Genomic DNA, 17,970 nt, shown 5'->3' with positions numbered 1-17,970 from the left:
GGTCCTTTCCAAAGTGCCCGTTTAAAGTGGACAAATTTAGTCCATTTTCTGGATATTTTGGGATCTTTGGGCCATTTGTGCACAGATGTCCCACTGTACATTGAATGATTGCAGCCAAAAACAACACACCTTTTCGTGACTTTGCATTAAATTAAGTGCAGCTTCTAGAGTTGTTGTCCACCATCTACGTCACAGGCAAGACGCCTATTAGAGTTTCCCAACACCGTTGGGGGGGGGGGGGACCAACGGTCTTTTAAACCTTATTCCTTCAATTAGTAAGAAATAACATGTTTTCTGACGATCAATAAACACAAGTTAGGAACTCAAACTCCACTGTATTTATTTGTTTGACACTTTCATATCGCTGCTGCTTAGCCTTTAAAGCATTAATTAAATAATAATAATAATAATTTTGTCAAATTTGACTTCCACCAAAAATTCACTCTTTTTTTACTGAGAGTAGTGACAAATTAGTTGTTTTATTTCGTGATGTAAACACTGTGTCATTACTGAGAGAGAGAGAGAGAGAGAGAGAGAGAGAGCGGGAGGGAGCTCCTGTTTCATCTTCTATCTCTCTCATGTTTGAGCCTGTGCTGCTCTGTAGCAATAATTTTCTAGATTCTCACTTTTGTGTCCGTTTTTAATGCTGTCCCCGAAACCTTTATTGAATCCTGCAGAAATGTAGAAGAATCTATATGTGATTTGAAATCAGAGTTTAAATCCAGTATAAGAGTTTGTAGTATGGTGTGTGTATATGACCCGAGGTTAGATGATGACATCACTATTTATTATTGATTATTATTTATTAGCATTGGGTTTTAAAGTGCAATTGTGTCACTTGTTTTCATTTTCTTCATGAAAGGAGATTGATGGGATTTTCTCCTTAAACTTGAATTTAGATAGCATCATTAAACATTACATAGTCATACTATAACTCTACACTCAGCTGTGGGCAAATCTAATTGTATTTAATCACTTTAGGGGACTTTGCATTGTGCATTTTTGGCTGATGATGATGATGATGATGATGATGATGAGGCCGATCTCTCACTCTCTCTCTACCTTTTGATCGGCACAACTGTTTTGCCTTCCCTTCAGCAAGTTCACTTCACACTCCTCCTATTAATCTGCTGTTTGCATAGCCTCGGAGCAGGGCTCCTGCTCGGGAAAGTGTGCGGCTGCTCATTTTCTCCAAGGGCATTGTTGATGAGGTCCTTATAAGCCGCATCTCAGAATGTTTATTAGCATGCTAAAACTCCTCTTCCTGCCGCTGCATTCTCAATCAGGCCTTCAGGCTCCTCCGTCTTCCCAGGATGCATCACTCAGTGTTTGCTGGTTATTATTGGGAATTAAGGGCAGCTGCCTAAATACGGCTTCGACTACTTTTAGCGTCCAGCAGTAAAATATAGTTGTGACTATTAGGGACAAACACAAGAATTGAAGTAATCGGTTAATCAAGACATTTTGGAAATCGAATATGAAATTAGGAGAGTTGATTATATGCAAATGAGCTTTTCTGCTGTTAGTCGTTCTAATAATCACTGGAGGTGTTGCGGTGGCATGGTGCCGGGACAAAGATGGAAAGATACACACCACGTCATAGAGGTGAGGGTGAACAGGTTCAGATCCTTCAGCATCCACATAAGTCAGGATCTCATTTGGTCACAGGTTTCCCACTGGATGAAGAAGCCACAGCAGCGTCTGTACGTCCAGATAAAACTGAGCAACGTCCACAGAGAGTCCTCACAGCTGCATCACGGTCTGGATTGGGAACCGCTCTGCTCCAGAGGGTCATGAAACTGCCAGAAGCATCACAGGAGCAGCCTTCCCACATTTACCACACCAGGGTCATCAGAAGTGCCCACAACATCAAGCATCTGTCTCTTCACACTCCTACAATCAGGGAGAGAGTACAGAAGTGTGAAACACCACAGTGGACTACCTTTTGATGTGATTCATCAGTCATACACAGGGTGGCACAGTGGTGCAGCAGGTAGTGTCGCTGTCACACAGTTCCAGGGTCCTTGAGTTGTGGGTTTGAGCCCCGCTCCGGGTGACTGTCTGTGATGAGTTTGGTGTGTTCTCCCTGTGTCTGCGTGGGTTTTCTCCGGGTGACTGTTTGTGAGGAGTGTGGTGTGTTTTCCCTGTGTCAGCGTGGGTTTCCTCCGGGTGACTGTCTGTTAGGAGTGTGGTGTGTTCTCCCTGTGTCTGCGTGGGTTTCCTCTGGGTGACTGTCTGTGAGGAGTTTGGTGTGTTCTCCCTGTGTCTGCGTGGGTTTCCTCCGGGTGACTGTCTGTGAGGAGTGTGGTGTGTTCTCCCAGTGTCTGCGTGTGTTTCCTCCAGGTGACGGTCTGTGAGGAGTGTGGTGTGTTCTCCCTGTGTCTGCGTGGGTTTCCTCTGGGTGACTGTCTGTGAGGAGTTTGGTGTGTTCTCTCTGTGTCTGCGTGGGTTTCCTCCGGGTGACTGTCTGTGAGGAGTTTGGTGTGTTCTCCCAGTGTCTGCGTGTGTTTCCTCCGGGTGGCGGTCTGTGAGGAGTGTGGTGTGTTCTCCCAGTGTCTGCGTGTGTTTCCTCCGGGTGACTGTCTGTGAGGAGTTTGGTGTGTTCTCCCAGTGTCTGCGTGTGTTTCCTCCGGGTGACTGTCTGTGAGGAGTTTGGTGTGTTCTCCCAGTGTCTGCGTGTGTTTCCTCCGGGTGACGGTCTGTGAGGAGTTTGGTGTGTTCTCTCTGTGTCAGCGTGGGTTTCCTCCGGGTGACTGTCTGTGAGGAGTTTGGTGTGTTCTCCCAGTGTCTGCGTGTGTTTCCTCTGGGTGACGGTCTGTGAGGAGTTTGGTGTGTTCTCCCAGTGTCTGCGTGTGTTTCCTCCGGGTGACTGTCTGTGAGGACGTTAAAGATATTGTATGTAGGTGTACAATAAATATTGAAATATGGTACCGATATATACAGAGATAAGGGGAATGTGTGTTTACCAGTAAATATCTAAAAATGAACAGAATGAGATATGCACAGAGACAGAACTATAATATAAACACAGGAATTTTGCAAAGAACTGAATATCAGTTATTAGTTTAATGCATGACTTGCAAAATGTGCAAAAACATAAATCAGGAAGTAATGATGGGTTACGACTGTCCAGTGAACAGAATGCACAGTGAGTGATGAGTGTGTGAATGTGTGCGTAGGGAGCTCTATGCCCGTCACTGGGCTGTGGAGCAGTGGAACAGTGTTCTCTGGCAGGATGCGGCACCTTTCAATACCTTTTCCTGGAGGTGTGTTTGTGATCATTCAAAATCACAACTGCACCCCATTAATGTTTTAATGGCTAAATGCCATCGAATATTCACAACGATGTTCCATCATCTGGTTTAGAGCTTTAGCAGAAGACTCAAGCTGTATATTAAAGGCTAAGCACCAGTTAATGGACCTCCATGAATATTTCACATTATTGTAGTTACTGACAGATATAAGTATGAATTAAAATGAAAATAGCAGCTTAATTTGCTTTAAAACTGAAAATTTTATTAAATTGACGGAAAAACCCGAGCTCGCTACGGAAATTCTCAAACGCAACCGTGACGTCACTGGTGGACAACAGCTGAACAACGCCGCGGTAAAACACCGTCATGACTGACTGTTATGACAGTATCTAGCTAAATAACCAACATTATTCATGACAGTAGCCTAGCAATAAGCTAAACTCAAATGTAGAGGTACCGTTATTCTTGTAAATGTGATCGAAGTCGAACTCGAATTCATCCGACACTATAAACCTCCGTAATGCAGCTACGTAGCCGAGTATAATCTGAGCCACCGAGTTTAGCGAGTCAAGCTAACGTTAACTAACACCAACTAAAACAGGCGAAGTGAGTGTCCTTACCCTGTTTACCTCCATGTCACAGAGGCTCTTGAACACCTTTCGTTGGTGTCCTTACATGCCCATATTGTTGGAAAAGCACCAGTGAAATGAGCTACAGATAACGGAGTGAGCGGATGGTCCTTTCCAAAGTGCCCGTTTAAAGTGGACAAATTTAGTCCATTTTCTGGATATTTTGGGATCTTTGGGCCATTTGTGCACAGATGTCCCACTGTACATTGAATGATTGCATTAAATTAAGTGCAGCTTCTAGAGTTGTTGTCCACCATCTACGTCACAGGCAAGACGCCTATTAGAGTTTCCCAACACCGTTGGGGGGGGGGGGGGGGGGGGGGGGGGACCAACGGTCTTTTAAACCTTATTCCTTCAATTAGTAAGAAATAACATGTTTTCTGACTATCAATAAACACAAGTTAGGAACTCAAACTCCACTGTATTTATTTGTTTGACACTTTCATATCGCTGCTGCTTAGCCTTTAAAGTTTAGAAAAATCAAACAAAAAAACAAATACATTGCAATTAAACACTATATACAGTAACTTTATATCAAATTAAAATCATACTGAACAATTCTCTCTTACTGCGGCGTAATGTGAGACGTTTATTGTCAACATTAACGGTGACCTCTCGGGGTCAACTAACCATCCCAGTGCATTCCCTCACTGGCCCTCAGCTCTGTGCCTCCTGCAGTGTTCCTGGAGTGTTTAATGTGATACATAAAGGCAGAAAACAGCAGGGTTTGTGTGAGTCACGATTGTTTTACATTTTTGGAATGACATAACAGGTCCAGAGCTTCTCTCTAAAACAAAGCGAACGTGCGTCAGTGAGCAGTAATTATCCATGCATCACATCCTCTCCTTTCACATGGACTTCACAAATGACTCAACTCAGAGGCACACACACACTTTTATTTGTGTGTGTGTGTGTGTGTTTGTTTTACTACACTTTCAGGACAAAAATAACATTTTGAAACGCCCTGGCTCCTCCCTCTATATATTTAATGCACTGATAATAAGTTTAAAGTTCACACTCCTCTTAATGAAACATCTGTGACATGCTTTGGTGAAAATACCACAAGGATCAAACACCACAGCACCATTCTCCCCTTGTCTAAACAGCCTCATTCATGGCTAGTTTCAGTGTCTATTCCTTTAAATGAGAAAGAGGCACCGTTCGGAGAGAGAGAGCATTTTTGACTTTTGGCTGTTTTTTTTTACCCCCCACCCCCCTCCTTTTTCACCATATTTAATCAGTACTCTTATTCCTCTGTGCTTGTTGTTTGGTTTGCTCCATTTAAACCATGCGCTCTCACAAACACAGCGAGAGACAAACACAGACAAGGAGGTGGGACAGTTCTAAAGTGTCTGCGCTCTGTGTAAAATGCAGCACCAAAACAGATGACTCGTTTTACCTTATGGTTACAAACTTAGGAAGCCCACAAAATACTGAAAGGGTGGGCTTGTTTCACATGGTGTGGACTGGTGGGCTTGGGATTCTCAAATTAATATGCACATGCACTGAACAAGAGCCCCTCCCACCAACAAAAAAAAAAGAAAAGCATAGGCTTTGCAGTATGTTCAGTATTTAAGAACCCCTATGTAATAATATGTTCCATATATAAAATAAAATATATATGGGGATGTATAACTCCAGGTCTTGGCATGCCATAAAAACAAGCTTGTGTGTGTGTGCGAGAGAGAACGAGAGAGAGACAGACAATGGGAGCCCCATGAGTCAGCACACTTCGAATGGGGGCAGAAAGAGGTTCTGAGGTTTTTATTATTGTTTGCTTGAATTGGGTTAGACTTGATTCTTGGAACAAAGCTGGGAAAATGGTAACACGACACCAGGCGGAGCGAGTGATGTCTGAGAAGACGTGTAGCGCTGCTGCCTCTTTCGCTCAGCCTCCGCTGACATGACATTTCCATACTGTGCCTTTTTTCCCACACTTTATTACACACTTTAGAGGAGATGCTTATCACAGCTTATCTTCAAAGCTGTCATGTGGGAGGAATAATTGCACTGGGGGTTGTTTCGTAATAAACACGTTGGCTCCTGTCACTTGTGCTATTTCCTGCTGTAGAACCGACCACTTTATATAATGTTAACATACTCATAACACATGCCTGGGCTAATCACCGCAGCTGGGAAAAATCTTCAGTTACACTTTGCATTGTTTGGAAAGACTGACTGTATTGGAATGTACTTAACAACAGATTTCATAGGAGTGATGCTTCAGAGGAAACACCTTCCTCTAATGGATATGGTTCCATTAAGAAAACCCTAACCTCTGTTTAAAGGAATAGTCAGCTTGTTTCTTAAGTTCGGATCTGTAGCTGCAAGGCTAACGTTGCTAACAAAGACTAGAACCCAATAGTCACCCAAATAGCCAACGTTAACTGTAACAATGAACCTCGCGGATACGGGCAGAGATTTGGACCCCTGCAGGACTGCTATTCACAAAGCTGTGTTCATTTAGAGAACTGACCTCAGATCAGATTCCATATCCCTGTCACTTAAGTTCCAGAAATGGTTCTTTGTATACATTGCACAAGAAGGTGCCTGACGCTGTCAACTATGAATACATTGAATGTAGGGTCTAAAAAGTATCAACTATGGGTTTCAATGTAAGTTCAGTGTAAATTCCCGAAGTATTCCTTTCAAAGTATCGTTAGACTCCTTTTGGCATCTGTTATACACAACACATCTAAATGGCTACTGTTTTGCATGAAGTCATCTCAATTACCACGTTTTTTTTTTAAGTGTAACATGGAGGGAATGCATTTCAAGCTTATCATAAATACTCTACTTAAATCATTATAGTTTTAGTTACATTGACTATGCTTTTTTTAAACGAATAATATATTCATTAACCATAACAATAATGATAATGTTATTAACATTATTATTACACCTCAATAACTTGGCTTATTTTTACTATAGACTATGAGGGACCACAGGGACCAGAGGGAGCACAGCACCTTGACACCAGCTGCTCCCTGGGCAGTGTGTGTGTGTGTGTGTGTGTGTGTGTTTACACTTAAATTTAACATGTAATAAGCCTTTTGTCAAGTCTTAAAAGCTCAAGATCAATCCAGACCTCGGTTCCAGGGTCCAGGCCGGGTTTTTCAAATGGCCAACGTCTATGACACTATAGCTTCAACTGCTAATGCACCTGAACAGCCAGGTATAGTGTCATACTTTGTAAATACCAACCCTCGAATATGGAGCAAAAGGTGTGGATTTGGAGACCTCTTCAAGGACCTCAAGTTTACATTCTAAGGCTCAAAATTAAATAACTACATTTACATCATTATATGTACAGTGATATTAACTCTCCTGATCTCTCTCTCTCTCCCTCTCTCTCTCTCTCTCCCTCCCTCTCTCTCTCTGTCCCTCCTTACAGATTTCTCGAAACTTGGGCAAAATGTACAGTGAGATGATATTCGTGAACGGTTTTGTGCATTGTGACCCGCACCCCGGGAACGTGCTGGTGAGGAAGTGCCCGAGAAGCAATAAGACGGAAATTGTTTTACTCGATCACGGCTTGTATCAGGTGAGACATCGGCGAGCTGGCGCCGGGGAGAGCCACAAAAGCAAATACATCAAATATTACACTCCATTATTCACTGCTGCCTCTGGGTCACGGCTGCTCTCAGGCCTGCCCGCACCTCAGCGTCGTAAAAGCATTTCATTAGAGACGACCTGCAGTTTTCTGTGTGTTTTAGGACAGCACTCCTACACACACACACACACACACAACGGCCACATCCATTTCCCAGGCCTCTGCAGGATGTGTGGGAGCCGTAAATGCATTCATGAAGATAATTTGGTGATAAATATGCACTTCTGATGCCCGCGTATAAAAGAAGAGAGCGTTGGAGAGCTGTTCTACTCGTTCAGCCCATAATGGAACCAATTTGCGAGTAATGACTTCAGAGTTTAGCGCGGCTTGGCCTGGAATGTTAATTCCTGGCTGTAGTGTTATTTTTGTTCACGGCCAGCATGTTCTCCACACTATACGTTGTAGCCATATTAATTAAAGTGTTGAAGTTGTAAAGTGGTGCTATCCTCTAGCTGCATGTTAATGATGCATCTCTCTTTGCTTCTCTCTTACTCTCTCTGGGGAATTTGGTGGTGGTTTACATATAACAAGGCCCGTGTGAAGCGCTAAAGAAGCCACAGCGTTAAATCAACACGTTAAATCACTTTATTTTCCCACTCTAGGTCTTCTTAATGTCACATTGCTTTATGTTCAGTTGACATTATATGTAATCACATATGTAATTAATGTGGGTGTCAGAAGATTGTAGAGAGAATCACAGTTGTTTTATTTGCTCATATTTCTGCTATATTTATTACACACTGAAATACTGATGGACTCAGCTACAGCCATTTACTCTTACATACAGTTACACCACACACTGAGTTACCTGTCTGGGAATCCGCACATTTTCACATTTGACTTTATAAACATATCACGTTGTATATCATTCAAATGATTGTTACATATTTTTACACACATTTTCCTAGTATTTTATGCTGTTTTCTTTACATTGTATGTCCTCACCAAGTTCCCGCTGCTGTCATTCGTCCCCGCAGGACCTTTTATTGTGGTTTGGTCACAGAGTGGCTCAACAAAAATGGTCCAACGCATTTGTTTGTATAAATCCAGCTCTCTTGCTCACCTCCTTTGTGCCTTTTAGACAGAGGACAGATGACTCCCCCTGGAGGAAGTGTCGGGTAGTGACTGGCTGCTGGGCTTCAGCAGAAAATCTGTGGTTTAAATTGTCCTCTGTGAATTGTGCCCAGTGACAAATTACAAAAATGCTTTAACGTTGTTTAAAACGATGAACACTGCTAAAACTTTATTTAAATAAACTGTTATTCAGACACATGGTGATATAATAAACCTTAATTATATAAGAAATCGTTTGCATTGAGTTACATTCGGTATCAAATGGACTAAGTGTGAGGTTTTTCTGACATCATATTGACCTCTCATCTCCCGTAACCCATGTGAGACCTAAAGCAGTTTCCTGTAAACATCTTGTTTAATTTCAGTTATTGCTGTCCTCACAGTACACTCTGTCTGCCCCTGTCCAAGGTGCTGAACCAGGACTTCCGCATGGACTACTGCAGACTGTGGCAGAGTCTGATAAAAGGGGACATGAAGGGCATTGAGCGCTACAGCAGGCGTCTGGGGGCTGGGGATCTGTACCCTCTGTTCGCCTGTGTCCTCACTGCCCGTTCCTGGACGTCGGTCAGCACAGGGATCAGCCAGACCCCTGTCAGTAATGCTGAGGTACGGCTCATACAGTACACACACTCCCCGGGGAGTCTGAGTAATGTTTATGTAAGTTTTCTCAGCAGTCTGTCACTTTAAGATTTAGCAAGCTTAATGACCACTATTTTTAATAATGACTTAAAAAAAAACAGGAGGAATTTGATCATGATATCCGTCCTTTAACAAAATTATTGCTTTTAAATAATTGCATTAAAAGGAAGCACTAAAACAGTGAGTGAAATCACAATTTTGTTAGTATCCTATGTACAGGGGGAGGTACCGCCAACCAACTCTGAACCTTCACACAGCTCTTAATGGCTCAAAAGCTGCAGCTGTTTTGTCAGGAAACAAACAAAGTCCACCTGTTAGAGTTGTTGGAGCAGCCCACCTGTGTTTCCTAGTGAGTGACCGCTTGCCTGCTGGTCAGAGGAGTGTTGTATGAGCAGCGAGGGCTTGTTTGGGGCACTGATGGAGCGCTAAGAGATTGGGCAGGCCAGGACCTGGCTCTCTTGACACAGCCGGAGCTGCCCTCTGTGGGGGAGGCCGGGCCATCTGTGGAGTGTCAGGGACATTTATTTATACATCCCTTACGTAAGCCTTAACTACACTCAGCACAGCACACTGACTGGGAGCACTTCACTTCACTTATGGACAGCTTTGCATCAAGCACCAGCTCCTAAAGACCCACAGTTAGATGTGAAAACACCTGACTCTGACATTTCTGAAGAATCCACAACTCATTGACGTTTGGCTTTTTATCAAGAGCTAAGTTTAAAATAGATTCTAAACACATGGGCTACTTTGTTTAAAAACAAACCCAGTGCCGTGTCTGTACTAATAACCACGCTAGTCTTGAATACATATATATATAATTATTATTTCTCTCTGAGCAGCCAAATTAGTGAATGAGTTTATTGATTCATTTAACCCAAAGATCACATGTGTAGTATAATAAAGTACAGTACCAGTCAAATGTTTAGACACATCTTCTCATTAGTTATTGGTGGAATAGAGCTATTCACTGTATACAACTGTGTACCAGCCCTTACTTCTGTAAAATCCAAGTTATGGTCTCAAACACATTAAGAAGGTGAGCAGTTCTACAGATTAACTCTCGACGAGGCCCCAGCTGTTCACTGAAAACCATCCCAGGTGACGACCTCATGAAGCTGACTGAGAGAACGGTGAGAGTGTGTGAAGCTGTCATCAAAGAAAAAGGTGGCTACTTTGAAGAATCTAAATTACAAAACATATTTCTGGTTGGTTAAACACTTTTTTGTTAACTACATAATTCCATATGTGTTCCTTCATATTTTAATGTCTTCCACATTCATTAACAACGTAGAAAATAATAAAAAAACAATGTAAAACCACTGAATGATTGGTTCTGTACATTCACAATATGTGGAAAATGGCCCAAAACAAAGGAAGCCTTCCCTGAGTAGGCGTGTCCAAACATTTGACTGGTACTGTATGTATTAATTAACATATGAAAATACATATTTCTCATGTTCATTCAAACTGAATGAAAATTTAAGTTAAACTTCAGCGATGTATAAACAGTCATTTAAAAGACGCAGAGCTTCCGAATGTAAACCAACCAGAGAGGACTGAAGTTCCCCAGAATCACTGAAGTTGCCTTTAAGATTTATAGCTATAAACACTATGGGAAGGGAATATTTCTCCATGAAGATCTCAGCCGTCCTCTCGGCTGGTTTGCTGTGCTTTCATTTCCCTGTTCATTACCCCTGTGTACTGTTGACGTGTTAAGGTGGTTTAGTCAGTTTCCTCTTTTCGGTGTGGGCCGTTTTTGAGAGCTCATTTCTGCAGGTGGCTTTTTTATTTGCAGTTTCATTACCCAGAAGGCTTTGTGGGGATAATTATGGGCTGGTCTGTGGTTCCTGGTGTAGGATGTGCTTTTTTACTGAGCGCTACACCCCCCCCTCTCCCCACACCCCCAACGGCAGTTTGGCTTTCTCCAGCGAAACGAGTCTCTTCTCAGTAGCAGCCCTCCCCCTCCCCTCCACTCCATCAAATTACCAGGATGTTTTGAAGTAGTCTGGTCGCAGATAATTACAGGCAATTATAAAGGCTGTTTCCAAATGTACAGCTGTGACATTCGCAGAAAGGGACGCTGTCTCATTTGCATAAGAAAGCGGAGATAAGAACATATTGTATTGCGCGTGCAGGGAAATGGGCGTTAAAATACAACAGGCGAAGAAAAGAACCCAGAAAGTCCTATCTCCGTGTGTCTGTGTTTGTGTTTCTGTGTGTGTGTGTGAGAGAGAGTAAGTACTGTTAAAATGTATTTACTTGATAACAACTTCAGTTTATCTGAAGCATGCTTAAGCATGCGCACACACACACACACTTGGCTGCGTCTACATGGCTCATGGCCTCCGTGTCCAGCTGGAGCAGATGGGGGCAGTGTTTTGTGGCAGTGGACACTCTGCTCACACCTGGCTGTAGTGACCTCTCCTTCAGTCACTTTTCCCCTGAGTGAGTCCAGGTTTCACTGCTGGACTCTGTTCAATGACCACATGCCCAGAGCCAGTCTCTCTGAGGGGAATATGGAGCATGTTACATGGTCCATACTTCATTTATTATCATAACTGATTATAATCGATTGCAGCTTGGTGAAGTCAGTGCAATTTAGACCACACCTTTTATGAATCCCACACTTGGGTAGCTCTATAAATTTATACAGGCTTTATAGGACTTTAATAATACCTTAAATAGTTGGCAGTAGCCTGTGTAATTGCACTTAAGCACTTATATGTAAATCCAGTTCACTTTTATAAAGTCAGGTTCAGTAATGTATTATAATAACTGGTCATAGCCAGTTCTTTCATCACTGAATATTGACTGTACAGAGAGGGCCATTTATATGGATACACCTTAATAAAATGGGAATGGTTGGTGAGATTAACTTCCTGTTTGTGGCACATTAGTATATGAGAGGGGGGAAACTTTTCAAGATGGGTGGTGACCATGGCGGCCATTTTGAAGTTGGCCATTTTGGATCCAACTTTTGTTTTTTCAATGGGAAGAGGGTCATGTGACACATCAAACTTATTGGAAATTTGGTTTTAACGTAACTTTATTCTTTCATGAGTTATTTACAAGTTTCTGACCACTTATAAAATGTGTTCAAAGTGCTGCCCATTGTGTTTAATTGTCAATGCAACCCTCTTCTCCCACCCTTCACACACTGATAGCAACACCGCAGGAGAAATGCTAGCACAGGCTTCCAGTATCCATAGTTTCAGTGACAAGTATGTTGCATTGATAATCCAACACAATGGGCAGCACTTTGAACACATTTTATAAGTGGTCAGAAACTTGTAAATAACTCATGAAAGAATAAAGTTACATAAAAACCAAGCAGACCATTGTTTTTCTTGTGAAATTCCCAATGAGTTTGATGTGTCACATGACCCTCTTCCCATTGAAAAAACAAATGTTGGATCCAAAATGGCCACCCAAAATGGTCACCACCCATCTTGAAAGTTTCCCCCCTCACATATACTAATGTGCCACAAACATTATCACCAACCATTCCCATTTTATTAAGGTGTATCCATATAAGGTGTATCTCTGCAGAAGAACATTCAATTCAATATCAAAATATAAATGCTAGGTATTGTCACTGTCACACAGCTCCAGGCTTATGGGGCTTTGGGGTTCGAGTCCGGTCTGTGAGGAGTTTGATGTGTTCTCCCTGTGTCCGCATGGGTTTCCTCTGGGTGCTCCGGTGCTCTACAATTGGTAGGTGGATTGGCGACTGTAAGCTAAAAACGGGTCAAAACTAAACATGGAGAGGCAGCATTTAGCTACTATGCCACTTTTAAATGGAACCAGCTGTCTGAGAATATTAGAAGTGCCCCAACGTTAGACACATTTAAATCAAGACTTAAAACTCTCTTGTTTGAGCAGGCTTACAGCTCAGTTTAAAATATTCTGCACTTTTCTGTAACGGCATTTTATTTCTTTTATTTCTTTTCATTTATTGTCATTTTAAATTGTTTTAATCATTTTAATCATTTTACTCTTTTTATGTAATTGTCTTATTGGAATTTATGATTTTACTCTGGCTTTTAATGTAATTTCTTTTTCTGTAAAGCACTTTGAATTGCTTCTGTATGAAAGGTGCTCTATAAATAAACTTGCCTTGCCTTGCCTTGCCTTGCCTAAGCTGTCCATAGATGTGAGTTTGTGAGTGAATGTGTGAGTGTGTGGTTCCCTGTGAAGGACTGGCGCCCCCTCCAGGGTCTATTCTCAGCTGGATAAGCAGTTACAGAAAATGAATGAATGAATGCAACTGCTGTAGATTTGTATTTATTATCAGCTATATATCATAAATGTACAATGTGTTGCATTTTTGTATTTTTATATTCTGAAAAATATTCTTGAGTTGGACTCGGTGTGTCCCGATCTTTGTCTTGGGTCAGAATCTAGCTCCCAGTCTTGAGTAGGAAAAGATGAGTCCCGGTTTTGGCCTTGAATTTGATTCAGTGTGTCCCAGTGTTGGTTTTGAGTTGGAACAAGAGTTGTTTTCTGGTCTTTCACATGAGTCTGACTCGATTTGTACTCGCCTGTATCCTGAGTATAACTGGATGTGTCTTGGTTTTCATCTCAAGTCCGATTTGATGTGTCCCATTTTCAGTCTTGAGTCAGACTCAGTGTGCCTCTGACTTGGTCTCGAGTCTGATTTGATGCATCTAGGTCTTGATTCCTTGATTTGAGCGGCACGGTGGCTTAGTGATGAGCACGTTCGCCTCCCAGCGCTGGGATCTTGGGTTCAAGTCCCATCTGGGTGGAGTTTTCATGTTCTCCCCGTGTCTGCGTGGGTTTCCTCCGGGGGGCTCCGGTTTCCTTCCACAGTCCAAAAACATGGAGGGTAGGTGAATTGGCTTCTGTCTAATAACTGTCCTGCTGTGTGAGTGAATGAGTGTGTGCGCCCAGATATGGATTGGCGCTCTGTCCTGGGTGAAATCCTAGTGCCCGATGCAGTCCTCCAGGTGGACGGTTGTTCCTGGTCGAGAGTACGCTGTGCGTGTTTGGCTGCCTCTTCTCGCCAGTGTGTGGATTGAGTGTTCTGAGCAGTGTGGATTGTAAAGCGTCCTTGGGTGTCTAGAAAGGCACTATATAAGTGTAATGATAAATAGATTGATTGATTGATTGATTACGATTTGATTTGTCCCAATCTCTGTCTTGTTTTAGATTCTATGTCTTTTAGCCTCTGCCTTGAGTCAGACTTGATTCACCCCAGTCTCTGGTTTGACTCTAACTCTAGCACTGATTATTAACCTTGCACATTGCTAACATTTTCAGACTGTGTTACTGAGTTGATTTCAGTGTTAATGCAGAGAGTTACTGTCACTTTGCATGTGCTTCAACAGATGACGGCACTGGCTTCAAACGAGGAGCTGAATTATGACGCATTAATGGGAGAGGCATAAGGAACTAATTAAAGTGCTTTAGAAAGCCTTTATAAGTCGGAGACTAATTAATGTGATCATGTGCAGTCAGCAAGTGTTTTAAAGCGAGTGACATCTTAAATGAATGTTACTCTTCAGCTAATGGGCCTGCGTCTTGGATGGACCGACTTCAGTTTTCCTCAGTTCTGAGTTTGCTGGGTTCATCACTCATTGAATCTCACCATCACACACTTGTGAGCGTTCTTGTTAGTGAGCTATATATAGGGTCTCCTTTCTTAAAGAGTTGCTTAAATAATAGAATAATAAAAACACCACATGAAATACCACGTGAAAAAGGACTTTCAATCACAGTTACAATGGCAGCTATGCCAGTGAGTCATATTAGTTTGAATGCCAGTTAACAGCATGTGTCAGTTATGAAAGCGGCCTGACAATCACGACTTCGATACGTGAGTTTTGAAAGCAACACAGGGCAATTAAAAGCGTTCAAGAATTCCACAGTGGATACAAGTGTTATAGAGTTATTTAAGTGACAGTCTCAAAAACCTCACTGTCCGACATATAAACATGTATCTCACAAAGGGTAACTTTGCAGGACAAACCAAAATCCTTATGAAAATATGATGCAAATGAATTTTTAAGAAAAATTACTCATATAAAAAACATATTTGTAAACGTATATGTTAAGGATAACACCCTCCCATTATCTGTTGCTCCCAGTCTGTCTTATTCCCGCTTTCATTCATTTAAACAGCAATTCTAGGTGCAGTGTCTAAATGTAGAACTGGCAGCTGGAGAGTGAGAGCAGACTGAGGGGATTGTTTGTGAGATACAGGACTAAAATGAGCAAATATTTGCCTCATCTTCTTTGTAATATTAAATTTCATTACTGTTATACCACGGCAAATGAGGTGGCGGCAGCCCACTGACCAGGAATTAGGAGTCTAAATCAAGTGTGTACACAGAGAGAGACAACAGAAAGACTCCATCTGTGTCTTTTGTTTTGCACAGCACTGATAATAAAGCAAATGTATACATAGCATAAGCATGCTTTTATTGTCATTTAATACCTCTGCATTTAACCCATCTGTGGCACTGAACACTAGTGCCTTAGATCATAGAGCATTTCCAGTATGCTAGGAGGAGTTGGGCATTGGGTGTTTTGCTAAAGGACACCTCAGATGTGGATGTTGAGGGAGGACAGGGGGGTGACTGTGCTATGGTTAAAAGTAGATTAATTTATTTTCTAAAATACTAAGTACGTAATTTTTTTAAATTCAGTAGTTTCCTTCAATCTCTTTGCCATTTGTTTGTGAGAGAATGGGGTTTTCTAAAAAGTTCACTGGATTCCACTCTAAATAGGATGGCACAATTGCAACAAATCAGTTAGCAACATTCCTTCCCTCATACACTCTCAGTAGAGGTACAATTTAAAAATCTTTGGTTATAATAGACTAACGTACAATAATGTTCCCTAATTAAGGGTACAGAATATGTTCCGTTGAAGGTTCCACCACAGTGACAGCAAAGGGTACCCAGTGATATTCCCAGAATAAACTGCGAGTGGTGTTAAATAAAAGTGGAGGCATTTAGGAACCACAGCAACTCAGAATCAAAATGGCAGAACATGGGAAGTTGCAGAGTTAGCTACATTAACTGCAGATTTCCAAACCTCCCCTGGCATTAACATCAGCACAAATCTGTATGCAACTGAGCAGCTGTATGCAAGCCTTACATCACCAAGCACCATACCATGCTTGGGGTGGAGTGTGGTAAAGCATGCCTCCACTGGACTCTGGAGCAGTGGAAATGTGTTTTTTCCACGGCGTCAGACCACAAATCCCTATCTGGCAGTTTGATGGGTGGGTCTGGGTTTGGCAAGTACTAATGTTACCTGCGCAAACTGTCTGCGCAATTTGCAGACTGTAAGGATTTGTGAAAGAGTGATTGTGCTGTAGGGTTGTGTAACCTTTACGTTCCAGTGACGAGAAATCTTAGTGCTTCATCCTGAGACATTTTGGACAATTTTATGCCTCCAATGTTGTGGGAACATATTCTGTTCCAGAAGTGCTGTGCCCCTGTGCAAAAAGCAAGGTTCATGAAGGCATAGTGGGGGAGTATGGTGTGGAGGAACTTGACTGACCAACACAGAGCCCTGACCTCAACTCCATCAAACACCTCTGGGACAAACTAGAATGAAGACTGTGAGTCATCCATCAGTGTCTGACCTCACACGCTTTATTGGATAAATGGCAAAGACTCCCAGAGACACTCTCCGTAATCTTGTAGAAATATTTCCCAGATGAGTGGAGTCTGTAATAACTACAAAGTGGGGGACCAACTCTATATTAATGGATGGTTTACAACACCTTTTGGTGTAATGTGTAGGTGTACCCAGGAAAGTATAAATCCTCAGTACTTTACCTAAGTATGTTTAGTTATGTATATGATGTATACGTACCTAGTTTCTTTCTACCACGCCCTAGAGTTAAACGGAATGCTGAAAGGATTATTCTGTGATTATCAAGGAATAATTTCTCTGGTAATCATAACTACACTTATCAGAAACATTATTCCATGACCTGCTGGGACTGCTGCATGCTTCCTTCTCACGTTTTTCTGGCAGACTTGGTGTGTTATCGGGGTGTGCTGGATTTAGACTATGCACTGAAATTAGGTCTGCACACTTCTTATCACACTGACTTAAATTTCACCTCATTTTTGTAGTCCTTCATTTCCATGACGCTGTATTTGCTTAAGTTTGCTCCAAGTAATCAAGGTCAGGAATAACCCAGTGTAAGATTTTACATTTTAACTTAAAAATAAATCTGAAAATTAATTAATTAATTAATTCATTGTCTGTAAGTGCTTATCCAGTTCAGGGTCACGGTGGGTCCAGAGCCTACCTGGAATCATTGGGCGCAAGGCAGGAATACACCCTGGAGGGAGCGCCAGTCCTTCACAAGGCAACACACACATTCACTCACACACTCACACCTATGGACACTTTTGAGTCGCCAATCCACTTACCAACGTGTGTTTTTGGACTGTGGGAGGAAACCGGAGCACCCGGAGGAAACCCACGCAGACACAGAGAGAACACACCACACTCCTCACAGACAGTCACCCGGAGGAAACCCACGCAGACACAGAGAGAACACACCACACTCCTCACAGACAGTCACCTGGAGCGGGAATCGAACCCACAACCTCCAGGTCCCTGGAGCTGTGTGACTGCGACACTAACCTGCTGCACCACCGTGCCGCAAAATCTGAAAATTCTAAATTTGAAATCTTTTAAAATGTCACTTCCTAATATCTCAGTCTTAGTATTTATTAATAACATGGAAGTAAATGCAGTGGGGACAGTG

General features: G+C 42.2%; 1 protein-coding gene across 3 annotated transcripts in view; it reads left to right on the top strand.

Annotated features, from left to right (window-relative positions):
• The window catches only part of adck1 (aarF domain containing kinase 1), a 194,572-nt gene that overhangs the window by 144,427 nt on the left and 32,175 nt on the right, over positions 1–17,970 (top strand). For all 3 annotated transcript variants that reach the window (XM_066685485.1, XM_066685502.1, XM_066685494.1), the window contains 2 exons: positions 7,278–7,427; positions 8,979–9,176. In XM_066685485.1, the coding sequence (XP_066541582.1) occupies positions 7,278–7,427; positions 8,979–9,176 (348 nt within the window). The remainder of the gene's footprint in view (positions 1–7,277; positions 7,428–8,978; positions 9,177–17,970) is intronic.

Source organism: Hoplias malabaricus, chromosome 1, assembly GCF_029633855.1.
Source record: "Hoplias malabaricus isolate fHopMal1 chromosome 1, fHopMal1.hap1, whole genome shotgun sequence".
Classification (NCBI taxonomy): Eukaryota; Metazoa; Chordata; class Actinopteri; order Characiformes; family Erythrinidae; genus Hoplias; species Hoplias malabaricus.
This window is presented reverse-complemented; position numbering and strand designations above follow the sequence as displayed.